The sequence below is a fragment of the Mytilus trossulus genome, chromosome 2 (assembly GCF_036588685.1).
Source record: "Mytilus trossulus isolate FHL-02 chromosome 2, PNRI_Mtr1.1.1.hap1, whole genome shotgun sequence".
NCBI classification, from domain to species: domain Eukaryota; kingdom Metazoa; phylum Mollusca; class Bivalvia; order Mytilida; family Mytilidae; genus Mytilus; species Mytilus trossulus.
Genome location: NC_086374.1, coordinates 75810850 through 75838494, shown reverse-complemented (window position 1 = coordinate 75838494; position 27645 = coordinate 75810850). Strand labels below are relative to the sequence as shown.

The window sequence follows — 27645 nt, the reverse complement described above, 5'->3', positions numbered from 1 at the left end:
TCTTATAATTCATGTAAAGCATGCTACTTTGAGGCAGTTTGTATTTAACTATATTATATAATCTCCTGCTCATGAAATGTACAAAACCTAAGTGTTATGGGTATTTTTATTTATTTTGCACATTTTTCTTCAAAGAAATTGCAAATTCTATGGCTTTGAGGTCATTATGAAAAAAGATGCTCCGCAATTTGAAAACAGGACCAAAAATGGAGAATCTACATACACATTTAGATTTGGCACATCAAAGAACCCCAATAATTCAATTTTTGATGAAATCAAACAAAGTTTTATTTTGGACCCCAATTTGGATCAACTTGAAAACTGGGTCAATAATCAAAAATTTAAGTACATTTTTAGATTCATCATATCAAAGAACCCCAAGGATTCAATTTTTGTCAAAATCAAACTAAGTTTAATTTTGGACCCTTTGGACCTTAATGTAGACCAATTTGAAGATGGGACAAAAAATTAAGAATCTATATACACAGTTAGATTTGACATATCAAAGAACCCCAATAATTCAATTTTTCATGAAATAAAACAAAGTTTAGTTTTGGACCCTTTGGGCCCTTTATCCCTTAACTACTAGAACCAAAACTCCCAAAATCAATCCCAACCTGCATTTTGTGGTCATAAACCATGTGTCAAAATTTCATAGATTTCTAAAGTTATAGTGCGAAAACCAAGAGAAGAGGCTGTCACAACGACGGTAAACCGGATTTATTAACATTTATTTGTGTCCTGCCAATATCACAAGAACCATAACTGATGATCAGTGAAAGTGAAAATTGTCAATATCAAATTTGACTTCAATTTTGTCATCAGAATAAACATATTAAAATTTGAAATGCTTAGGTTGAATGGTTCATGAGTAAATGCAACAACATGAATGGAAATGCCATTTTTTCAATCTTTCAAGAACCATTACTCTTGAACAGTAAAAGTCAAAATCGACAATATTGAACTTGACCTCCATTTTGTCATCAGTAACAACATATTAAAATTTGGGAAGCTTTGGTTGAACAGTTCATGCGTAAATGCATGGACACGACTGGAAATGCCATTTTTCAATCCTCCAAGGACCATAACTCCTGAACGGTAAAAGTCAAAATCGTCATTATTGATCTTGACCTTAATTTTGTTGTCAGTAACAACATATTAAAATTTTAAAAGCTTTGGTTGAACGGTTCATGATTAAATGCACGGACAACATTTGGTTGCCGCTCGCCCTGCTGCCCGACTGCCCAGCCCCACAACAGCCGTACATACCCAAATCAATAACCGCCTTATTGTTACAAAAATACGGTTAAAAATGCTTATTTGGGCCCTTCTTGGCCCCTTATTCCTAAACTGTTGGGACCAAAACTTACAAAATCAATCCCAACCTTCCTTTCATGGTCATAAACCTTGTGTTTAAATTTCATAGATTTCTATTTACTTAAACTAAAGTTATAGTGTAGAACTTGATTTAAAACAAATTATAACAAAAATGTTCGTTAAATACTGATATTAAGCTCGAAAAAATTTATACGCGTTATGACCTGAGATTCCATTCTTCAATGCAATTTTATCATCACAGGTTGACAGGTATGACTAATAGTCCCAGGAAATTAAAAGTAAAATTAGTTAATATCTGTGACTTGTTGAAGTATACTTAAACAAAAACAATACAGACAGAAATGATACCTACCTGCCTACTGATGACAAAAAATGTACCGAGCCAAGTTATTTTAGGGGAAAGAAAAATTAAACATTTTACCTACCTACCTACCCTGTTTCAAAAAATAGGGTCGGAAAAGGGCAAACAAACAATATTTTAATTTAGGCCCAACACCAGGAACCTCCAATAAGACTATATACAGATGTATGTGAATAGAAGCCAACCACCGTTTATGACTTTATTGACTTACTTTCATTTTCTATTCATCTTAACTATTCTTATTTTCACTTTCGATTTCTATTTTTATCATAACAATTTACCTGGCATTATTGCAACATTACTTCTGGTTAACTGCAATAACCACAAAAAGAATACTTCACTGTTTTATTTCATGTATTTTTTTATAATGAAGACGCCTGGCTTGCTGGCAAAATATGTCGACCTAATAAACCAATACCATGCGGTAAAAATTTGAGTGTTGTTGTCTATTATGGCAACATATTTTGATCCCATGTCAGATTTGACTTTGGATACAATTTACAGTAAAACCAGTATAAACCGGCCGGCTACGGGACTATGAAAAAGGGCCGGTTTGGACAGTGAGCCGGTTTATTCAGGTTTCTGTTATGACCGGAAGTTAATGACTTTTGACGTCTGACATTTTGCATGTAAAAGTTCTCTCTGATTGTAAATTATATCTGATAAATTAAAATACTTTCACTTCGTTTTTCATTGTTTGCATTTGCATCATAATGCTTGCGTTGTTCGGATTGTAAAACGAGAGTTTCGATTTACTCCCATGATCAATAATTTGAAATGTTGGAATGGCCAATGAAAAAGCCAGAATATTATCAAACGTAATTTCATCCCTTCCAAAACATTGTTGTACAGTGTACAATATCCATTGATTGTTGTCATCCGGGTGTTTTTCATTTTCAATGTCATTTGTTTAGGGGTTCACAACAGGGAACCCAGGATTTTGAAATCACGATGTGAATTTCTTACTCCCCGATTTTAATTTGTTTATCTAAGTTCAATCTGAGATATATTCTGTGTGTCTTTTCGTTTAATTGACACATTTATAATGTTTTAATAAATAATACAGCTCACTACTGTACGATTGTAGGTTCACAGTTTGACACCCGACTAATTGATTATCAAATATGTTTTGATTGCATATCGATCCTTGAAATTAATTAGACAGGTAATAATTAATGTAATTAAAGAGTATTTGGGACTTCATAATTAGACCAGAATTAGGAATACACAGGGTCCGGTTTACAAAGGGTATTTTTACAAAGACTTTGGGCCTAAATTAAAATATTGTTTTTTTCCCCAATCCCGACCCTGCCAAGCCAGGTGTGGGTAGGTAGGCAGGGAAATAATTTTATTTTTCCAAAAAACTTGAACATTATCGGACAATCCGGCAAGCCTGAAAATCCAAAATAAATAAAATAATATTTGACTTAGTTTTGACAATAAAATTTTATGAGTAGCACCAATTTTGCAGAGTGGGTCGAGATTGGGGAAACAAACAATATTTTAGTTTAGGCCTTGAATGGAAAAATATGGGACTTTCATTTTCCGCCAGAATGGACAGGAAACCGGTTTATTCAGGGTCCGGTTTAATCAGGTTTTACTGTACTACTTAAACATTTTAATCAACTATCAACACATTTTTTTTTTGGAGCAAAAATGAATGAAGATTGTCATCACAAATGTAGATTGTCTGAAAATACCAATACGGGCAATACATGTACTGCATGCTGTTTATTGCTTTTATCTTATTCTTTATAATTGGTTATATAAATACACAAATTTGACACTGACACACATGTAAAACATACCCCTGAATTGCCCATCCATAATAGATCTTGTTTATCAAATGTCAAGGCAGAGACACTGAACCTGTCCCCTCCATCCACCAAAACACTTGTTAAATCATGATATTCAGTAAGTGCTTGTGCTGCTCCAGGGAAATAACCATCCAGTTGCTAAAGTAACAATCAGAATGGATTAGTATACATCATGATAATCAATTATATAAAGGCCTATGACACACAATGTATGCCAATATAAATACTACTAATTTTACATTCAAACCTGGTTGTGTCAAACTTGGTTGTGTCAAAGTCTTGGTTTAGTTGAGCTCATTTTATACTCCCATTGATGTAAAATAAATATGAATTGATCCTGACAAAAGAGTATTTAAAACAAGAGGCGCTCACCTTGGTCTATATGCAAGCAGCAAATTAAACAAAAGACACAAATTATAGATGAGAATAGAATTCATGATAAAATTGTCTTTACTGAACATTCTTGCTGATTACAATTTTCTCTATCTATAATGAACTTAGCTCATAATTATCAAAGGAAAACATTTTGTAAAAGTTTACCAAAATTTACATAATTAACGAAAATTGTTTAAAATCTACTATAAAGAACTATAACTCCTTAAGGTGTCAATCAAGTGTTTTGGTAAAGTTGACTTATTTGTAGATCTTACTTTGCTATACATAATTGCTGTTTACAGTTTATCTCTTAGTATATCTAAAATAATATTGAAAATACTAACAAACAAGAGGCTCTCAAGAGCCTGAATCGCTTACCTTGATTTTTTGGCATTTATCTTTCTCGTTTTAGAGTTTAAGTGTCCAATTTCATCATAGTTTTTTTTTCGGTATTTATATGTATATTCATAATTAAGTGTCTGAAAATGAAATTTTTTGTCATACTTTCTTCCAAAGCAAAAGAAAAAGGTGTTTGGTGTGAGTGTTTGTTAGTTGTGTTTTTAAAAGGTGATTAACTGCAGTTGATTTGAAGATGCTTACATCAACATAGATTAATCTTTTGCAATTAACTCAGTCTCCTTGATTATCATACAAGATATCTTCTTTTCTATGTTTGGTTCAAATAGTATTAAGAATATAAATAGTGAATTTGTTTTAGAGACAATAAATTGAAAGATAATTGAACCAGATGCTCCGCAGGGCGTAGCTTTATACGACCGCAGAGGTTGAACCCTGAACGGTAGGGGCAAGTATGGACACAACATTCAAGCTGGATTCAGCTCTAAATTTGGATTATGATTAAATAGTTAACACAGCATAGGTTTCTGACACAGAATGACTAAAGTAATAGTGCAAAAACCAAATGTCTTCAGACAATGACGACGACGATGCAAACGCGATACCAATATAAGACCAAAAAAATTTCAATTTTTGCAGTCGTATAAAAATGAAAGATACATTGAACTTACATTTGGACTGAAATGTTCTGGCATCATCTGTGGGTTCATCATAGCTCCTGGTGGAGGCTGATTCATCATATTTCCACCCATCATATCCCTCTGTTGGTTCATCATTCCTTCTCCCATCCTACCTTGCATTTGTGGTGGTGGGAAGCCATGAGGCATTCGCATGCCTCGATAATCCATTATTTTTGTCACCAAAACCAAATACTAGGTCATTTCAATCTTAAAATAAACATGTTCATCATGTTATAATACAGGGTTAAATATGATTCACTCTTATAAATACATTATATTTGTTATTTTCATGTTACCTTGCTACTTTTAAGTCATAAGAAACCAGTGACCGTAGAAAAATAATGTTAATCCAATTATTGAACCAGTGCATACATATCATAAACTTATACCCCGTTCACACTATGCATTTAATTAATCCGGATCAAATTCCAATAGTGTGAACACATTAAACTGGGGCGAACCTGGATTAAAATTACCCCTCATCTGAGGTGGAGTTAATGTGTGGCAAACCCGGATTAGTTACCCCACATTCTACAGAGTTCGCGAAAACTTTTTTTGATCCGTCAGTCATAGGACTGACAAAGCAAGATTATATGCCGGTCCTACAAATTTTTTGCTGGTCCTACAAAATCTGTCAATTTTATCCTGAAATAAAATCAATAACTTATTTCAACGGAAATTAACTTTATTTATTATATAAGGTTCCACCGCCGATCGTTTGCTAGGAACAGCTCCTTGAACAAATTTGATAGGCCACATGTGGCTCGCCGCCTTGGTCAGTTGGTTTGTTTATAATAAAAATCGGAAACCAGTACCAGAAATTACCGGCAGGTACATCTAATGACCAATGAAAAAACGGTCCATCTGATAACCGATGTAAAAAAACGTGCCGACATAGGCACTGCAACGGCCGTTTTTGCATCGGTCATCGGGACCGTCACAAGTGGACAACATACTGGTCCGAGCCTCATTTTGGCGGTCAGGACCGACAGGACCGACGGTTTTCGCGAACTCTGCATTCTAGTGTGAACGCAAAGTGGAGTTAATGTGGGGTTGTTGCCATAGCGTTACATGACGTTTTCTGCCGTCTGTCATTGCCAATACAGAATATAGACGGATGCCGAACAAAATTCTTAAAAAAAGAGAGGTCTAACCTGGAGTGACCAGGGGACGAAGGCTAACTCCTTTTAACGTGGAGAGAAGGGAAAATTCAGTCAGAATTGGACAATTCAACAAGAAACACCCATGTATTTTCTTCAATTGTCACAGACGCTGTTTACAAGATGTTGCGCATGCGTGTCTATTTTTGTTGAAGGGAAAAACCCAAAGTGGGGTAATTCTTTTTTTTAATTAATTCGGATTAACTAACCCGGGTTCAACCCGGTTAAGATTTCATAGTGTGAACACGGTATTAGTATTCTGTGCAGGATTTTATCATTTTTTTCGCATACATTTTGTGTAATCATCAAAAATTATTTCAATCAGTCAGTGTTGTGAAAATATGTCGGCTAATTAATGGTTGTGTGAAGCTGAATTTTAAAAATTTTGTTACCTGTATGTAAACAATCAACAAAGAAGCATGGATATTCAGGTAAGCATGTGTATAACAGGTACTGTAAGATATATATAGTTTATCTTGAACGTTTGGTTTTCCATTCGCAATTGTGTATTTCAATCACAGTATTTATACGAGAAAGGTCACACTGAGGTGACTGCATTCTGAAAACATGTCAGGGCAAATTGTTTGCTGGAAGCAAGCAATCAAAAACTAGAGGCTCTCAAGAGCCTGTGTCGCTCACCTGTTACTGTATTTACTGATGTTGGTCATCTTGGTTGGTAGGTGGGGTCATTAGACACTTTTTTTTAATTAGATATCATAGTAATGATTGTGGCCATGTTTAGTTTAATATGGCCCATAGTTTTAGAAAAGAAGATTTTTGTACAAGTTACAAAAATGAAGAAAAGTTGTTCAAAATTGACTATACAGGGCAATAAATCCTTAAGGGGTACTCTTACAATTTTTATCATGTTGACTTATTTGTAGATCCTACTTTGCTGAACAAAATTGCTGTTTACAGTTCATCTCTATCTATAATAGTATTCAAGATAATAACCAAAAACTGCAAAATTTCCTTAAAATTACCAATTTTATGGCAGCAACCCAACAATGAGTTGTCAGATTCATCTGACAATTTGTGAGGGGATAGATCTTATTCTGATGGACATTTAAATCTTGAAAGATTTGCCCTAATTGTCTTAGTTTCAAAGATATAAATCAACCAGATGCTCCGCAGGGCGTAGCTTTATACGACCGCAGAGGTTGAACCCTGAACGGTTGGGGCAAGTATGGACACAACATTCAAGCTGGATTCAGCTCTAAATTTGGATTGTGATTTAATGGTTGACACAGCATAGGTTTCTGACACAGAATGAATGTGGTCTAATGAACTTAAAAATTTTGTTTTCTCTTAGAGCAATTCACAATGCTGTTGAATATTAATCCTCTCAAAAAAATGTTTGAAGAAATTTTCTTTTTATTTATGAAATTTCAAATGAGAAAAATTGAACCCAATTTTTAAATCACACCCCCCTTTCCCTTATTCCAAAACTAATCTCAATTAAAATATTCTAATGGAGTTTGCAACAATAACTACTCATTTAAATACATCATAAAATATTAAGATGTAAAAAAACTGCTTGTTATCACTGAATGGTAAAGATTATTCAAATTGATCAGTTGGTAGTAAAAAGTGAATATACATAGTATATTGTATATAACAAAGATTTAAATTGATTCAGGACAAAGAAAGATAACTCAAATTAAAAACAAATTCTTGCAATAAGATATTTCTTGCTTACTATTCTGGACAAAGAAAGATAACTCTAATTAAACAAAAATTTGCTATTTCACAATATTGTGAAATTAGATATTTCTTGCCATTGCACAATACTGTGCAATTGAAAAAGACTTGCTATTGCACAATACTTAATATAATAATTTTAGATCCTGATTTGGACCAACTTAAAAACTGGGCCCATAATCAAAAATCTAAGTACATGTTTAAATTCAGCATATCAAAGAGACCCAAGAATTTATTTTTTGTTAAAATCAAACTTAGTTTAATTTTGGACCCTTTGGACCTTAATGTAGGCCAATTTAAAAATGGGACCAAAAATGAAGAATCTACATACACAGTTAGATTTGGCATATCAAAGAACCCCATTTATTCAATTTTTGATGAAATCAAATAAAGTTAAATTTTGGACCCAGATTTGGACCAACTTGAAAACTGGACCAATAATCAAGAATCTAAGTACATTTTTAGATTCAACATATCAAAGAACCCAACCGATTCATTTTTTGTCAAAATCAAACTAAGTTTAATTTTGGACCCTTTGGTCCTTAATGTAGACCAATTTGAAAACATGACCAAAAGTTAAGAATCTACATACACAGTTAGATTCGGCATATCAAAGAACCCCAATTATTCAATTTTGATGAAATCAAACAAAGTTTAATTTTGGACCCTATTTTTCTAAACTGTTGGGACCAAAACTCCCAAAATCAATACCAACCTTCCTTTTATGGTCATAAACCTTGTGTTTAAATTTCATAGATTCTATTTACTTATACTAACATTATGGTGCGAAAACCAAGAAAAATGCTTATTTGGGTCCCTTTTGGGCCCCTAATTTCTTAACTGTTGGGACCTAAACTCCCAAAATCAATACAAATCTTCCTTTTGTGGTCATAAACATTGTGTTTAAATTTCATTGATTTCTATTTACTTAAACTAAAGTTATTGTGCAAAAACCAAGAATAATGCTTATTTGGGCCCTTTTTTGGCCCCTAATTCCTAAACTGTTGAAACCAAAACACCCAAAATCTATCCCAACCTTTCTTTTGTGGTCATAAACCTTGTGTCAAAATTTCATAGATTTCTATTAACTTAAACTAAAGTTAGAGTGTGAAAACCAAGAAAATGCTTATTTGGGCCCTTTTTGGCACCTAATTCCTAAAATATTGGGACCAAAACTCCTAAAATCAATACCAACCTTCCTTTTATGGTCATAAACCTTGTGTTAAAATTTCATAGATTTCTATTCACTTTTACTAAAGTTAGAGTGCGAAAACTAAAAGTATTCGGACAACGACGACGACGCAGACGACGACGCCAACGTGATAGCAATATGCGACGAAATTTTTTTCAAAATTTGCGGTCGTATAAAAACTGCATTTTACCACTATGTTCTAATTTTAGCCATGTCGGCCATTTTGTTTAGTAGTCGGTGTCATCGGACACATTTTTTAAACAATATACCACAATGATAATTATGGCCAAGTTTGGTTTAATTTGGCCATGTAGTTTCAGAGAAGAAGATTTTTGTACAAGTTACAATAACTGACGAAAATTTTTAAAAATTGACTATAAAGGGAAATAACTCCTTAAGGGTTTAACTGCCAATTTTGGTCATGTTGACTTATTTGTAGGTTTTACTTTGCTGAACATTATTGCTGTTTACAGTTTATCTCTATCTATAATAATATTCAAGATAATAACCAAAAACTGCAAAATTTCCTTAAAATAACCAATTCAGGGGCAGCAACCTAACAACGGGTTGTCTGATTCATCTGAAAATTTCAGGGCAGATAGATCTTGACCTGATCAACAATTTTACACCTGTCAGATTTGCTCTTAATGTTTTGGTTTCAAAGATATAAGCCAAAATATACATTTTACCCCTGTGTTCTATTTTTAGCCATGGTGGCCATCTTGGTTGGATGGCCAGGTCATCGGACACATTTTTTAAACTAGATACCCCAAGGATGATTGTGGCCAAGTTTGGTTAAATTTTGCCAAGTAGTTTTAGAGGAGAAGATTTTTGTAAAAGTTTACAGACGACGAACGACGGAGGTCAGGTGAGCTAAAAAGTAAACTTCTTCTAAATTTGGACAAATTATTGAAATTTCTTAAGAAAAAAGAATATGTACATAAGTTTTATAACCCGATGCTCTGCAGGGCGCAGCTTTTTACGACCGCAGCGGTTGAACCCTGAACGGTTGGGGCAAGTATGGACACAACATTCAAGCTGAAATTCAGCTCTAAATTTGGATTGTGATTAAATAGTTGACACAGCATAGGTTTCTGACACAGAATGAATGTGGTCTAATGAACTTAAAAATTTTGTTTTGCCTTTGAGCAATTCACTATGCTGTTGAATATTAATCCTCTCAAATAAATGTTTGAAAAATTTTCTTTTTATTTATGAAATTTCAAATGAGAAAAATTGAACCTCCCCCTCCCCAATTTTTTTTTCACATCCCCCTATCCTTTATTCCAAAACTGATCTCAATTCAAATTTCTAATGGAATTTGCAACAATAATCACTCATTTAAATACATCATAAAATATCAAAATGTAAAAAAAGTGCTTGTTATCACTGAATGGTAAAGATTGTTTTAATTTATCAGTTGGTAGTAAAAGTGAATATACATTGTATATTGTATAAAACAATGATTTTAAGTTGATTCAACTACTATTCTGGACAAAGAAAGATGACTCCAATTGAAATTTCCTGCTATTGCACAATATTATGCAATTAGATATTTCTTGCTATTGCGCAATACTGTGCAATTAAAGATTGCTTGCTATTGCGCAATACTGTGCAATTAAAAATTTCTTGCTATTGCACAATACTGTGCAATTGAAGATTTCTTGTTATTGCTAAGTACTGTGCATTTGAAAATTTCTTGCTTTTGCACAATACTTAATATAATAATTTTAGATCCTGATTTGGACTAACTTGAAAACTGGGCCCATAATCAAAAATCTAAGTACATGTACATGATTGGATTCAGCATACCAAAGAACCCCAAGAATTCAATATTTGTTAAAATCAAACTAAGTTTAATTTTGGACCCTTTGGACTTTAATGTAGACCAATTTGAAAACAGGAACAACCAGATGCTCCGCAGGGCGTAGCTTTATACGACCGCAGAGGTTGAACCCTGAACGGTTGGGGCAAGTATGGACACAACATTCAAGCTGGATTCCGCTCTAAATTTGGATTGTGATTAAATAGTTGACACAGCATAGGTTTCTGACACAGAATGAATGTATTCAAATGAACTTAAAATTTTTGTTTTCTCTTAGAGCAATTCACTATGCTGTTGAATATATAATCCTCTCAAAAAAATGTTTGAAGAAATTTTCTTTTTATTTATGAAATTTCAAATGAGAAAAATTGAACCCAATTTTTTAATCACATCCCCCTTTCCCTTATTCCAAAACTAATTTCAATTAAAATATTCTAATGGAGTTTCCATTAGCAACAATTACTACTCATTTAAATACATCATAAAATATTAAGATGTAAAAAAACTGCTTGTTATCACTGAATGGTAAAGATTATTTAAATTTATCAGTTGGTAGTAAAAAGTGAATATGCATTGTATATTGTATATAACAAAGATTTAAGTTGATTCTGGACAAAGAAAGATAACTCCAATTAAAAAAATTCTTGCAGATATTTCTTGCTTACTATACTGGACAAAGAAAGATAACTCTTAATTAAAAAAAAATTTGCTATTTCACAATATTGTGAAATTAGATATTTCTTGCCATTGCACAATACTGTGCAATTGAAAAGACTTGCTATTGCACAATACTTAATATAATAATTTTAGATCCCAATTATTCAATTTTTGATGAAATCAAACAATGTTTAATTTTGGACCCCGATTTGGGCCAACTTGAAAACTGGGCCAATAATCAAAAATCTAAGTACATTTTTAGATTCAGCATATCAAAGAACCCCAAGGTTTCAATTTTTGTTAAAATCAAACTAAGTTTAATTTTGGACCCTTTGGACCTTAATGTAGACCAATTTGAAAACGGGACCAAAAATTAAGAATCTACATACACAGTTAGATTCGGCATATTAAAGAATCCCAATTATTCAATTTTGATGAAATCAAACAAAGTTTAATTTTGGACCCTTTGAGCCCCTTTTTCCTTAACTGTTGGGACCAAAACTCCCAAAATCAATACCAACCTTCCTTTTATAGTCATAAACCTTGTGTTTAAATTTCATAGATTTCTATTTACTTATACTAACGCTATGGTGCGAAAACCAAGAAAAATGCTTATTTGGGTCCCTTTTTGGCCCCTAATTCCTAAACTGTTGGGACCGAAACTCCCAAAATCAATACCAACCTTCCTTTTGTGGTCATAAACATTGTGTTTAAATTTCATTGATTTCTATTTACTTTCACTAAAGTTATTGAGCGAAAACCAAGAATAATGCTTATTTGGGCCCTTTTTTGGCCCCTAATTCCTAAACTGTTAAAACCAAAACTCCCAAAATCAATCCCAACCTTTCTTTTGTGGTCATAAACCTTGTGTCAAAATTTCATAGATTTCTATTAACTTAAACTAAAGTTATAATGCGAAAACCAAGAAAATGCTTATTTGGGCCCTTTTTGGCCCCTAATTCCTAAAATGTTGGGACCAAAACTCCCAAAATCAATACCAGCCTTCCTTTTATGGTCATAAACCTTGTGTTAAAATTTCATAGATTTCTATTCACTTTTACTAAAGTTAGAGTGCGAAAACTAAAAGTATTCGGACGACGACGACGACGCCAACGTGATAGCAATATACGACGAAAATTTTTTCAAAATTTGCGGTCGTATAAAAATGAAGAATCTACATACACAGTTAGATTTGGCATATATCAAAGAACCCCATTTATTCAATTTTTGATGAAATCAAACAAAGTTTAATTTTGGACCCCGATTTGGACCAACTTGAAAACTGGGCCAATAATAAAAAATCTAAGTAAATTTTTAGATTCAGCATACAAATGTATCAAAGAACCCAACCGATTCAATTTTTGTCAAAATCAAACTTAGTTTAATTTTGGACCCTTTGGACCTTAATGTAGACCAATTTTAAAACGGGACCAAAAATGAAGAATCTACATACACAGTTACATGTAGATTTGGCATATCAAAAAACCCCAATTATTCAATTTTTTATGAAATCAAACAAAGTTTAATTTTGGACGCTTTGGGCCCCTTATTCCTAAACTGTTGGGACCAACACTCCCAAAATCAATACCAACCTTCCTTTTATGGTCATAAATCTTGTGTTTAAATTTCATAGATTTCTATTTACTTATACTAACATTATGGTGCGAAAACCAAGAAAAATGCTTATTTGGGTCCCTTTTGGGCCCCTAATTTCTTAACTGTTGGGACCTAAACTCCCAAAATCAATACAAATCTTCCTTTTGTGGTCATAAACATTGTGTTTAAATTTCATTGATTTCTATTTACTTATACTTAAGTTATGGTGTGAAAACCAAGAAAAATTCTTATTTGGGCCCTTTTTTGGCCCATAATTCCTAAACTGTTAGGACCTCAATTCCCAAAATCTATACCAACCTTCCTTTTGTGGTCATATAACTTGTGTTTAAATTTCATAGATTTCTATTAACTTTAACTAAAGTTATTGTGCACAAACCAAGAAAATGCTTATTTTGGCCCTTTATGGCCCCTAATTCCTAAACTGTTAAAACCAAAACTCCCAAAATCAATCCCAACATTCCTTTTGAGGTCATAAACTTTGTGTTTAAAATTTCATAGATTTCTATTCACTTTTACTTAAGTTAGAGTGCGAAAACCAAAAGTATTCAGACGACGACGCCGCCAATGTGATAGCAATATACGACGAAAATTTTCTTCAATTTTTGCGGTCGTATAAAAATGAAACAGCACATGCAAAGTTCATTGTAAAGAATACACATTATCGCTATTTGTCTGCCATAACTGGACATCACACAGGTTCCTGTTAAATTGTGACTTCATAATTTAAAATATCTGACCCCACAATGGAAAAGTGATTGTTGTATGACATCAAAAGTTCAAGCGGTACAGATTATCAGGTCAGCCAGTAATAAGGTGTATTGTAACCTTTGAAATTGTTGCCTTGTCACACACTTAAACCCCATGGGAACTTTCGAAAGTTTGCAGGTATGGTTATGTTAAAGAAAGACATAAATAATCATAGCCTTCAGTGGTGGATCCAAAACTTTTTATAAGGTGGCCTGCTCATATCATGCTTCACTGATTCCCTATATATATGATGAAAATCACTTTCTACTAAAATGTGAATTTTTTTCCAACAGAATTAATTTAAAAAATATAATAAATATACTTCCTACATGTTGTATTGAAAATCAGCTGAATATTAATAGTTGCATTAATAGTATTTCTTCTAAAGTCCTGAAAGTGACTAGTTCTTTTATACATGTACATGTATATGGACCATAATTTGGTATTCGGCCTTTGGTTTCTTTTTGTATCCCTTTTTATAAGTTCTAAAACTTTAACTTTTATTCTGTGGGTTGTGTTGGTGTTAGAATAGTATTAATGGAACAATTGAGTTTTTCGAGAAAAATTTAATACATTTTGATTCACCGTTTACGTGACAGGAAACTTAACAGGAAACCAATCTTTATTTTCTTTATTTTGCACAATATATTTCAAAAGACATAAATGAACACCATTACTGGTGTTACTTGCTTCATGTTAATATTTTAAATCTATTTTCAATGTTAAATTAAAGTTTTTTTTAAACGCGACAGGAAACCATAAGAAACCAAAAGCACTTTTTTAGTTTTATTTTATTGCAAAATCTGCTTAAAATAATCTGAACAGTATACTTTTTCTCTTAAAATCCATCTTAAATGTAATAGTATTATAAAACTCCTAAATATGTGCTTGTTTTGAAAACAATTAGTACAATTTATTCAGGAATTTCCATATTTTCTTCATTGATACAGGATACCATAATCGTTGTATCTTGATGTTTTAGCCAAAAAAATGTATTTATATTTGGTTTTGAAATTCCAGTTATATACAATTTATTCCAAATCATTGGCAATGTAAAATTCTTTAAATCCAGTAAAGAAAAAAACTTTTAACTTGGAATTAGAATCTTTAAAATAGGCACCATGTGATATTTGTGACCTGTACACCATCTACGTGGTTTCCACATTTTAACCTACTTTAGTGGGCTAAAATCAATAAAGTACTTCCTTTCAAGTCATGCATGGTAAAAGATTACTTTTCCTTCGACAAGTTTATTGCGTTTCTGAAAAGTGTTTGCAGAACATGAATAAAAAAAATTAATTAAAAATTGTGACAAAGATTCCAACTTTGTACATTCCAAGTGTAACGGTATATTAACATGTATTTTTTATTAAATTATCTTTATTCACCTAAAATATCCAGTAATATTTACTGCTGAAGCAAAATCAATCCAACAAACATCGGCACCATGATAAGAGACATAATTTCGATTGAATTTTCCAAGGACCCTTTACATCGTTATTGGAAAACGAAGTGTGTTAAAATGTCGGTCAAATCTGAAATCGATTTTGTCAAGTCATTGGGCATTTATTTTCACACAAGATCGTATGTAAAATTATGCACATAGGAAAAATAATAGACCCCCAGCGCAATCTCTTTGAAAATTGTATTTTCCTTTTTTAAACAAGACGAAACAAGTCTACAGATTATGTTTGCTAACATCCTGTTGGAAACAAAAACAATGTTTAGACCTAGTTTTTTGTATATCTGGCTGTAAGGGTGTTATCACATGTTAGTCACATGTTTCACGTATGACCGGAAATTATTAGAACTCAATGACAAAAACAATTTTAAAAAATAACTTGACTTCTGTTTCGTGTGAAATGTAACAGTAAGGCATAACAATTACGTCATTTTCTAACTTAATTATTACGAAGAACAAAACAAGAATGTAAATCATCTCTGATTTACCTGTTTGAACATCTCGCGAGAGTTCATATTTGCATATTGTTGCAAAGAATTCTTTTACAACAAAGCAGATTACACCATCTAAGATTTGCATTACGAAATGGGAAACCAAAGTAACGACAGTGTTCTTACACCTGCTACAGAAATACTAATAGTTCTTGGTATTTTCTTCTCACTATTCTTATTGGTCGATGTTCTTTGTTATTTGAAAGCAAAAGTTACGAATTTGCGGGTGATGATTATCTATAAATCAGTCAGCGTTATGCACTTAGGAAGCGAAAAGTAACGCGAGAAACGACACAAAAATATGGTTGTATAATCTTTGAAATTTGTTAATTTCAATTTTTTTTCTAGGGAAGAGTAGCATACACTTGTACATGTATGTTGATAAAAATAATGGCATCTTTAGATGTAGTTACAACTTTTCTTACAGTAATTCAATATTTTATCACTTTTCTATAGTTATAGGAAACGAGCCCAATAGCAAATTATGGTCCATATATAAATGTCTGGTGTATACATGTAGAAACAAGATTTGAGCTTCTTAATTATAACATAAAAATATTTAACTACTAGTATGCTGTATTCATCAGGGTTTCCGCTGGCGGTTGCCATTTGCGCAATTTGCGAAAAAATAATAATTGTGGCGATTAAAATTTGTCATTGGCGAAAAAGTTTGGCGAAAGAAATATATAAAACGATTTATTTTTAGCTATCTTGTTTAGTTACCTTTTTCAGGTTTCTCAGACTTAACTCGATCAGACAATACTCAGAATTCACCTTGAACTCGTTAAGATTTTGACAGAAAATCAATAATCAGCTGATTGCATTTATATATGTAGCTATCGACACCAAAGGACTAATTAATAAAGGTGTTGATTGTATTATATATATGACAAAATGATATGGTTAAATGGCGTCCGTCACATGTCATAAAAGGGGGTTATTAACCACCTTGCGACGCACGTGTTTGAAGCAAAAAAAATTACGCTTCCTCTCCTTCTTTTAAAGAGAGTCCAAAAAAGAAAACTGTTGTTATGAAGAAAAGTACTTAAAAGCAAAAAATATCTCTGATTTAAAACTTTATTATTTAACTTTGATTTAGATAATTGATTTGTGTGGGTACGTTACATATTCTTTAATGTCATTTCAGTGACACATGTGTTTCAAGCATAGTTTTACTAATTTACCATGGTCTAGTAAAGAAAACTGTTGTTATGAAGAAATCTTTTCAAAATGTTGGCATGAGAGTAACCCTTCAATGTAATGACTACATCTTACACCAAGAGGGATCAATTTCAAGAGATAAAATGTTTTGTTTTGTTGTAAAAAACACTTCTTATTTAGGGAAGGGGGCAGGGATGGGTTGGGGGCTGGAAAAAAAAGAAAAATTTCATTAGAAAAATATATTTGTGTTACTTGGCGAAAAAAATAATAAAGTGGCGAAAAGTATATTGTTTTGTCCAAAGAGGTGGCAAAACAAAGAATCGACCCAGGGGAAACCCTGATTCATATGATACACCTTATCGCTAATCCCGGCCGCTTGAACTTTTGACGTCAACAACAATCACTTTTCCATTGTGGAGTCAGATATTTTGTTTTATGACGTCAACATTTTACGGGAACCTTTGTGATATCCAGCAATGGCGGACAAATAGCGATAAGGTGTATTGTTGTGATGCACTGAAATATGGGCCTTTGCCAATTATTGTAATTGTGGTTGTGCCAATAAAATATTTGTATTTGATTAGGGGTTGCAAAACAATATTTGAAATGTCTCAAAAAAATAAATATATATATAACCACAAAAAGGGTCCCCCCAATGGCCCCTTGATCTGCCTATGGCTTTACACGGCTGCATTGCATTTTGAGAATATTACTCGTACAGGTATTATTATCTATATTTATACTCCTTTGGTTTTACGTCTATAGATAATAATTTCTGAAACAGTAAATTCCACAAATATTGAGTCTTTATCATGTTTATATTTTCATAAATGTTGATGTGCATGATGCATTACATATAATAAAGTCTACCACTCTCGATGTTCTTAGTTACAGAATTTGTTAAGGTTTTGCAGAAATAATAAACGTGAGTCAACAAAAACACGTGTCTTGTAACCTTTTCTCCAAAAAAAAATCAGTACCAAAAATCTGGACGACAGTGCGATGTGAATGTTACGGTCTAACTCTAAGTTAATTCAGAGGAGAAAAAGAGATTGGTTTCAAAGTGTATCAATTAAACTTTCCATTCTTAAATATTTCATACAACTGTGACATACGAATAAATACCTGATAGCTGATACGTAAAAGTCAGATCTACTGGTTTCCAATAGTTTATTGTCTGGTTAGTCACATGCGCGCTAAAGCCAAAATGCAGGTAAAACTTAAGTATACTTAATATATTATGTCCCATGCATTAAGTATAGTGAAAGTATAAATAATTGGTATTTTATTGTTAATTTTATCATTAATTTATGAAGACATTAATCTGTTCAAATATTTGTCACTCACATTTCGAGCGGTCAAACTTCTGTGTGAGAAAAATTTAATAACAAGGAACCAGTCTTAATTTATTCTGAAGAGTTTTAAGAGGGGAGATAACTGTACAGAACACGTTTTCTACTTTCATTTTCCTGATTTGAAATGGAAGCAACAAGAACGTTGCTATATTCCGAGATCAAAGAAACTTTGTCATCTTTGAGTATAACAGTTTTTGACAACAGGTATATATCAAATATCATTAATTCAACAAAGAAACTAATTGCGCAAAGATCTTAGGTATTATCAAGGATTTGTATAGTTAGACTATACAAATCCTTGGTATTATACCTAAGATCTTTGCAAATTTTGCACTTGTAAGAATCCGGGTCCGTTCGCTCACAGGGGTTTGTTACAATTGCCGGGTTATATATATCCATACGAACCGGTACCCTAAAAAACAAATTGCGATTGTTTTTTTAGGGGTTCGTATGGATATTGGTATCAGGTCCGTTCGCGCCCAATATACTTTCGCACCCTACACGTTCGCACCTCGCACGTTCGCACCCAAGGTCCGTTCGCACTCTACATGTTCGCACCCAATTTTAATTCAAATTCCAGTTGAATAATTGGAAAATTATGATTGTTGTTTTTAAATGCTTTGATGTAAAAACTGAATGTATTTATAGCTTGGTATGAGTAAAAGATTAAATATTTTAAATGAAAAACACAAAAGATAATTGTTTATAACAGCTTGGTCCCTTTGATCTGAAACAACGAAATAATAAAATATAGCAATACACTATTATATAAACCAAAACATGATAAAAAAAAATTCAACGCACAAAAAAAAACGTAGTCAGAATCTCACTTCATTTTGAAACAAGTCAATGAAACAAAGTTATAGGTAATACACTAAACAAAACATGATTAAGTGTTATTCAACACAAAATAAAACATTGACAGAATCCCACTTTAATTAGAAAGGAATATTTTTTTTAACAATACACTCTCAAAAACATGATTAAGATTTGTTCAACACATAAAAAATGCTGTCTCGCTTTATTTTGAGACAATGAAATCAATTATACTTTTAAGAATACTACTTGCCAAAACTTGATTATGAAGTTATTAAACACAAAACCAATAAAAATTGGGCGCGAACATGTAGGGTGCGAACGGACTTTGGGTGCGAACATCCCAGATAGCAAACATGTGTTGGGCCCACGTTGGCATTCTGTTGGCAACATTGTTGGGCCAACGTTAGAAAACTATGTTGGGCCACCGTCATTTTGCTCATCGGCCCTTCGTTGGCCCAACATGTTGGGTCTTTGTTGGGCCAACATCAGTATGTCAACAAAGTTTACTATTTGCCAACAATCTGCCAACAATGTTAACTGTTTGCCAACAGTCTACCAACGTAGTCTAGTTTTGAATTATGTTGGGCCATTGTTGGTCGAACTACAGATTGCCAACTCTTTAACACGTTTTATTTTGCTTTCATACAATTTTTAAAAGTAATCAGTATAAATTGGTCTATACTGTATTGTTTTTAGATAACTTACAATCAGCTATCAATTGGAGAGTGATTAAAGTCACTCGTGTCAAATGATCAGATGAATTTAATAAATATATTTCAAATGCAATTATATTCAAATTTTATTTATTGTTTTGGGCTGGTTTTAAATATTTTTTGTTTGCGCAAAAAAATGTTCAAACATTAAGATAAATACATTTATTTTATTTTATTAGATGACTACACAGATTTGAAAATATAAGATAAAGAGAATGAAGAGCACATCTTTTTGTTTGCACTTTGGAATAATATTTTTAAAAAAATAAAAAATCTGTGGTATAAAATGGGGAGATAAGTACTTAATACGTTGGCATATTGTTGGCACAATGTTGGCTTATATTTGAATTTTCAATATTGTCATGAAATATATCCAAAGATTGAGCATTCAAATAAAGTTTGGTTCAGTGTGTTCGGTCAGAAGATCTTACACTGAACCAATGGACGACATAAGTCGAATATCATTGGACCAACTACTTAATTAACAGTTGGTAAGAAAATGTTGGGCCAACATTAGGCCAACCATACAAAAATGACAGTTGGTGCCAAGTTTTTGGGCCAACGAGGGGCCAACAGTGTCAAAATAACTGTTGGCTGAGTGTTGTTGGACCAACGTTGGTCTCTTGTTGTCCTGCCAACGCCAACTGTTTACCAACTGTGCCAACTAATCACCAATGTTGGCCCAACAAAGTATTGCTATCTGGGATGTGGGGTTCGAAAGTGAAAGGGGGCGAACATGAGTGGGTGCGAACGTGAATGGGCGCGAACGGACCTGGATTCATGGATTTAACCCGGCAATTGTTACAAACACCTGTGGTTCGCCCTGATTTCTTTCCTTACCTTACCGATGAATCTTCTTCTGTCCTTCAGGACAACCTCTATAGTAGAAGTAATTTTAAACCTCCACCATCAAGAATATATAAACAGTAGTCCGAGATTACTCTGACGTCCAACGGCTGTTATGCCACACAAGCCATAACAGCCGTTGGACGTCAGAGTAATCTCACACTATATTAACAGTTGCATATACATATAATACAGCTTCTTTTCACCGTAGTTTTAGCCACAGGAATAATAGTCCAGTCAATCTAGCATAAATTTGACCCTAACCTAAAAGTAATTGCAACAGAAGATTTTTAAGTTTTAATCTATAACATTATACCCCAAATATACACAGAAAAAAGTCCCATAAAATCTAACTTGAGGAAGACTAAAAAAATCACCATTTAAAATTCCTATGGAGATTTGTATTGAAAAGGGAGATAACTCTTGCAAAAAAGGCAGAAATATCAATCAAAATTGATACAAAATTATAACTTTACCGCTTCTATTCATCAGAATGTATTGATTCTTGATTTTTTAGCGGTCTTTACAGTATAATAAACAACTCTTAAGGTGTTTTCATATAATTCATCAAGCTATAATCTAGATTTCGTAATTCATTAGTTGACCATTTATTGAATTTTTCAACATGTCAAGATAAAGAATCTCAAATTTAATAAAAATAATTAAGCATGTATTCTTCTTTTTGTGGTTTAAAGTTTCTTTAGATAAGTAAGTTGCTGAAATAATATAATATACAGATATAAACATTACCAAATTTTCACATTATTTTTTCAAAATGGTTACAAAGCTTCAAATTTGCAAATTCTTTAATGAAAAATGCATGAAAAAAATGAAACTACCCTTACCATTTTGGTTTTGTACATTTCATGAGCAGAAGATTATATATTTCAGTCAAATACAAACTTATAACTCCATCAAAGTATCATACTGTACATAAATTTCAAGTAAAACAACAAAAAACTGACCAAAAAAGACTCATTTTTGTAAGAGTTATCTCCCCTTCCAATGTTAATTTCCATAGGAAATTAAAAGTGCTGATTTTGAGTTTTCCTCATGGGACTTTTTTCTGTGTATATAAAGGGCATAATGCTATAGATTAGAACTTAAACATTTGCTGTTGCAATTAGTTTGAGGTTAAATCTTAGTTTGACTGGACTATAAGAAGTTATATAAATAAAATTCTGTAAATAATAAAGTATACTATCAATAGAGCTTCTATAAATAAAATTGGGTAAATAGCTTCTTGCAATCGTACAAGCTCTAATGATAGTCGACTTTATTATTTACAGAATTATAGGTATCCGGTCGTTCCGGCCCCAAACTAATCCGGCCCCAAGTCAATCCGGCCCAAAGTCGATCCGGCCCAAGTCGATCCGGCACACGTCGATCCTGCCCCAAGTCAATCCGGCCCTTTAAGTAAAATATGAATAAACTATATAGATTTTGGAGGAATTTGTGACATATTTTAACAGTATAAATAGAGTTTCTAAAAAGTGTCCGACGATGGATGACAACAGGTAAGTGAAGTACTGGAGTACCAGTTAAAGAACTATTTTAAATCGATATGAAAATGAGTTTTATTGTGTCTGTTTGCAGCTTCAACATATTTTTAAAAGAATGTAGGACAAAAAGTCACGGACAAAAAGTCACAATTCAATTTTTCTGAATATTTTCTTTGAATAAAAACCGCTTATTTCTACCATAATATTTTTTTATTTTTCTGGAACTATTATATAAAAACCAACTTCATGAACTTTGTAAATAAAATTTATCAAAAAAATTCAAAGATGATCAAATAATTGTTAAAAAATAATAATGTCAAAGTGGTTTGGCACTTAAATGGCTTCATGGTGCCAAGAAATATATCTTTTGCATGATTAAAATTAAATAAATCTTGATTTTTTAGGTATAATGACACATTTCCTAAACTTTAATATGAATATATTTTTTAAACAGTAAATATTTCAAGATATTTCTCTTATATAATTTCAAACAATTGTCAACAAATTATTTGTGACTTTTTGTCCTACCAAATTTGTGACTTTATGTCCTGTGACTTTCCTGTCCGTTTACCATTTTAAAATATGAAGTTATTTTTCATGATAACCTTTGAATGTCATGGCGATTTTTATTTCAAGAAAAGCTATAAAATTTAACTCACCATAATGACTTGTTTATTCAAATTATTAGTCTATGATTAGTATATAATTATGTACAATATTTACAACAAGACAGAGCAAACAAAATAGTTGCTAATAAAATATCTGAAGTCCATTTTAGCCAGGAGCACATACACCTGTGTTAATAATCTTTATGAATTTACATAATTTAATCAATACTGATTTGTTTTTTGAAGACATAATCTCTTTGTATTTGACAATATTTGCATTTTGTAAATAATAATGTGACAGATAATGTTTCCTGTTTTCTTTAAAGTATTTACATTCTAATATATAATGCATTTCATCACCAATATCATTTTTATTACATAGAAGACAAACTCTATTGTTTCTGACTATATTGTTCCATCTACCCTGTTCAATAGGGAGCTTGTGATTTGTGGTCCGAAATCTACACAAATCAATAGACAGTTTGTTCCCAAGAATTTCAAAATAATCTTCTTTTCCAAAAAAATCTTTAAAAAGTTTGTAATTTAGTGCTTTTGGTGAGTTTTCTAGTAAAGAATGCCAGACTTGTACATACTGATCTTTAAGTCTAAGTTTGATGAATGAAACTAACCACTTGCAATTTATAAAAGATTGCGTTTCCCATACATTTGGGATACCACATTCGTTCAGAATAGTCTTTATTCTGTTTAACCATGAAAAATTCACATTGTCATTAATCAGTCAGAGCTCTGACATAAACAAGTCAGAATAAAATGACTTCCATAGGTCAGATATAATTTGATGTAAGTGTTGTCTCCCTTCTTGCACTCAACCGAATATGACTTGTACAGGTCAGTTTATGTCAGACTTTAATTTATCATAAAATGACTTCCACAGGTCAGCTTTTGCACAAAATATTGTGACTTAATATCGTCTTATTCTAATTAGATTTATGTCCCTTTTTGATGCATTTTGACTTAGAGAGGTCATTTTTTGTTCTCACTTGAAGCAGTCATTACTACCACTTTGTTATCAATCTCCATAAAAATATAGTGATTACTTGTTTCCAATCAAAGAGTTTAAAAAGTGGGGCTCATCAAACCTTCTTCTTTCCAGAATCTTAACATAAAATATTTATCTCATTAAATTTAATCATTTCAAAATACAAACAAAAACCAGGGGAGAAAAAATGGATCATACAATTTTCTGTCAATATCAAAAGATTTACAAAATACAATATTGGATACATTTACTAGTACCATGACAATACCTTCAATCTTCCAAGGAAAAAATAAAGGATCTATTCTCATCCACCTTTAGCTAAATTTATCAAGAGCAAAACATTTATTATTTTAATATTTCATTGAGGTAAATACTGCTGTGCTAACTGACTCAAACAAGTCACACTATGTTCTGACTTAAAAAAGTCAGTCAAAACTAAACTTATTTCAACCAAGTCTAGTTCTGTCATATTGATTTAAAAATGTATTGGAAAGCCAGATATAGCACAGAGGAAATAAGGTCCCCTCAAGTCACAATGAGGACTATAAAAAAAATATTTGGTATATTCAATATTTAAATGCATTTTCTTTTAAACAAGTCAAATCATGTTTTGACTTTTAACAGTCAGTCCAAAACTAATTGTATTGCAATTTTTAGAGTGGGGCACTGACATATGATATGAAATGAAAGTATGGGAACGTCAGAATATAGGAAATGTATCTTAAGATCCCCTAAAATAAATAACCATTTGACTAAATTGTTTCTAAACATTTATCAAATGATAAATTCGCAGATTCAGAAGCAGGGCTTAAAGGAACTCATTAATATTGTACACCTATCATTGATTTGAAAATTTGTTCTGCAATCTGACTTTAACAGGTCAAATCATGTTCAGGCAAATTGACTTTAACAGGTCAAATGGGCATGTTCAGACAAATTGACTTAAACAGGTCAAATCATGTTCTTACTTAAAAAAAATCAGTCAAAAGCTAAGTTTATAGAAATTTTGAATTTTTTAAGTCAGGCATTGCCATACATGTATGATATTAATGTTATGTATGGAAGAGTCAGATAAAAGACACGTAAACTACATGCAAGATCCTCTAAGATAAATGACCATTTGATTTAATTGTTTCTTAAAAAACTTATTAATAAATAAACTCAACAGTGGCAGATTCAGAAGGGGGGTAAGACTAAGAGGAAGATCACTTCTCTTTGATTTGAAATTTTGTTCTTCAAACTGACTTGAACAGGTCAAATCATGTTCTGACTTAAAAGAGTCCGTCAAAAACTAAATGGTTTGCAAAGTTCTGTAATAGTCGGGTATCATGATTGTGATGTAATAGTTAGAATGTATGGATACAAGTAGGAAAAAAAATCACAAATATTAAGTCACAATTGTAAGAACTATATAAAAGATAATTTGGTATATTTTTGATATCTTAATATTTCATTGAGGTAAATCCTGTAAGTGCAAACTGACTTGAACAAGTCACATTATGTTCTGACTTCAAGGAGTCAGTAAAATACTATACTTTAATTAAGTATTGCAACTTTAAGTCTGGGATTGTCATATGCATTTAAGAATGTATAAGAAACTCAGATAAAAGACACCCAATAATAAAGTCACAAAAATGAGGACTATAAAAAAGTGTATGGTATACTAGTATTTAAAATTCAAATATATTTTGTTAACAAATTTCTTCAAATTATCTTAAAAAAATAATATATTTCTGTATTTTCATGACTATTTTCTGTTAAATTAATATTTGGAACTTTTGGTTTTAAAAAAACATTATTTTAAAAACCATTTGACTGAATTGATTCTTAAAAAAAAATATGAATTAATTAACTCAACAGTAGCAGATTCAGATATGGAGGGGGCTTAAAGGAAGAAGACCTAGTTTTGATTGGACATTTTTTTCCTGTCAACTGACTTTAACAGGTCAAATTATGTTCTGACTTCAAAGAGTCAGTCAAAAACTTCACTTTAGCTAATTTGTACAACGTTTTAGTCTGGCATTGTCATATGCATTTAAGAATGTATTGGAAAATCAGAATATATTAATTTTAAACGATTTGACTGAATTGTTTCTAATAAACCTATCAATTAATTAACCCAACAGTAGCAGATTCAGATAATAAGAAAAGGGGGGGGGGGGGGGGGGGGGGGCTTAGAAGAAGAAGACATAGTTTTCATTGGATTTAATTTATCTCTGTTAATAGACATGTGATAACACAATTTATATAAAATATATGATAGTTTTGTCTCTTTACCAGAGTTTAATCTTCCCCAAAATGAAATCAATCTAGTTTTTATGTCCAAGTCTATAGGATATCTTCCAAGCTCCCCATAAATCATATAAGAGGGTGTAGATGTTTTCAGACTTAATAACAATTTACAAAATTTTAGATGTACCCTTTCAATCATGTCGTTATTGCCAATACCCCATACTTCACAACCGTACAGTAGTATTGGCTTTACCTTTTTATCAAATAAATCTAGCTGGCTATATATAGAAAGATTATGTAGACGACCTAGTCTTAACACTTCGTAAAGACCCTTGGTAGCTTTTTCTACATTAAACTGTTTTGTTTTATTAAAATTGCCTGTTCTTGTTAGAACTATTCCTAAGTAGTTAAATTCATCAACAATATCAAGTTAGTTGCCATTAAATAAAAATCTAAATGAGAGAAATTGTATTCTCTTTTAAATTAAGAAACAGTTTATTGTAATTAAAGATATTTTGTATTGATGAAACTTCTGAGAAAAGACTTGTTAGGATCACAGTCAATTGAACGAAAATGCTAATTACTGCTGATTAATGTTGATGACTGAATTCTTTTATATATACGTGTTAATATAATTATTCTTAATAATCTAGAAAAACTTGTAATAAAAAAACATAATCAACCTCATTGTATTTTACTCATCTAAAGAAAATATTTTTCAAAGGCCTTTTTTATTATTGTTTACCGTACACCTTTTACATTATAATAAAAATCATAAACATTTATGAATTACAAATAATATATATTTTTCTTTTTATTCCTTATAAATATATTTTTTATTGGGGCCGGATCGACTTTACATATGGGCCAGATCGACGTGGGGCTGAATCAACGTGGGACGGATCGACTTGGACCGGATCGACGTGGGGCCAGATCGACCCGAAAGCGAATTATAGAACTTCAGATTCCTGTGTTTTAGCTTGTCAGACGTTGTTAAACGTCTTATCGTACAGTATAGTGTGGAGTGACCCTCGCCTACTATGCTTTCAGAACATTCGTTCATTTTCAGTTGTGATATTGCAGTATAGTGTGATGGAACCCACGCTTACTACATTTCATCATACTTTTTGGATGGATAAAATCATAGTTGCCCGTCGATTTCTTTTTTATTTAGCTTTCTTTTTCTCTTTTTGTTGATATAGCATTCTAGCTCTGATAGAATGTAGGGCAAAACACAGTTTTCGAGATATAAGTTCACAGTTCTGCTCAACTTTCTTATAAATTTAAAATTATATCTGCCTGATGTTGGTTAATTTTTTAGCAGTCCAGAATTACTTGTAATCTGGAGTCTGTCGTGATGTTGTAAAATGATACTGCTGTTTCCTTTATCAAAATGTCATCTAGTTGTTTTAGAAAAGGGTGACGTACATTTTCCAGAATTTTACACTTAAGAAGCAGATGTTCTATATATCTTCTTTGTCTTCATCACATAGTTTACACGTTGGCGGTTCATACTTGGTAAAGCTTGCACGTTTAGCCTGTGTCATGTATGTACCAGTGAATATAAAACAGAAGATGTGGTATGATTGCCAATGAGACAACTATCCACTAAAGACCAAATTGACACAG

General features: G+C 32.1%; 2 protein-coding genes across 4 annotated transcripts in view; one reads left to right on the top strand and one right to left on the bottom strand.

Annotated features, from left to right (window-relative positions):
* Positions 1-18352, bottom strand: part of LOC134708028 (PAN2-PAN3 deadenylation complex catalytic subunit PAN2-like) — a 281367-nt gene extending 263015 nt beyond the window's left edge. The window contains exons 1-3 of one of the 2 annotated variants that reach the window (XM_063568271.1): positions 18289-18352; positions 4920-5135; positions 3508-3654 (exon numbers count right to left, since the gene is read on the bottom strand). In XM_063568271.1, the coding sequence (XP_063424341.1) occupies positions 3508-3654; positions 4920-5096 (324 nt within the window). In that variant the 5' untranslated portion in view covers positions 5097-5135; positions 18289-18352. Of the gene's footprint in view, positions 1-3507; positions 3655-4919; positions 5136-18066; positions 18207-18288 lie in introns of those variants that run through there. The other variant, XM_063568270.1, reaches the window with a different exon arrangement.
* LOC134708029 (E3 ubiquitin-protein ligase E3D-like) overlaps positions 18001-27645 on the top strand; it is an 81332-nt gene continuing 71687 nt past the window's right edge. Inside the window, exon 1 of one of the 2 annotated variants that reach the window (XM_063568273.1) lies at positions 18001-18154. Coding sequence is in view for 1 of the 2 variants with exons in the window: in XM_063568272.1 (XP_063424342.1) it covers positions 18421-18500 (80 nt within the window). In the remaining variant the exon portion in view is untranslated. Of the gene's footprint in view, positions 18155-18349; positions 18501-27645 lie in introns of those variants that run through there. The other variant, XM_063568272.1, reaches the window with a different exon arrangement.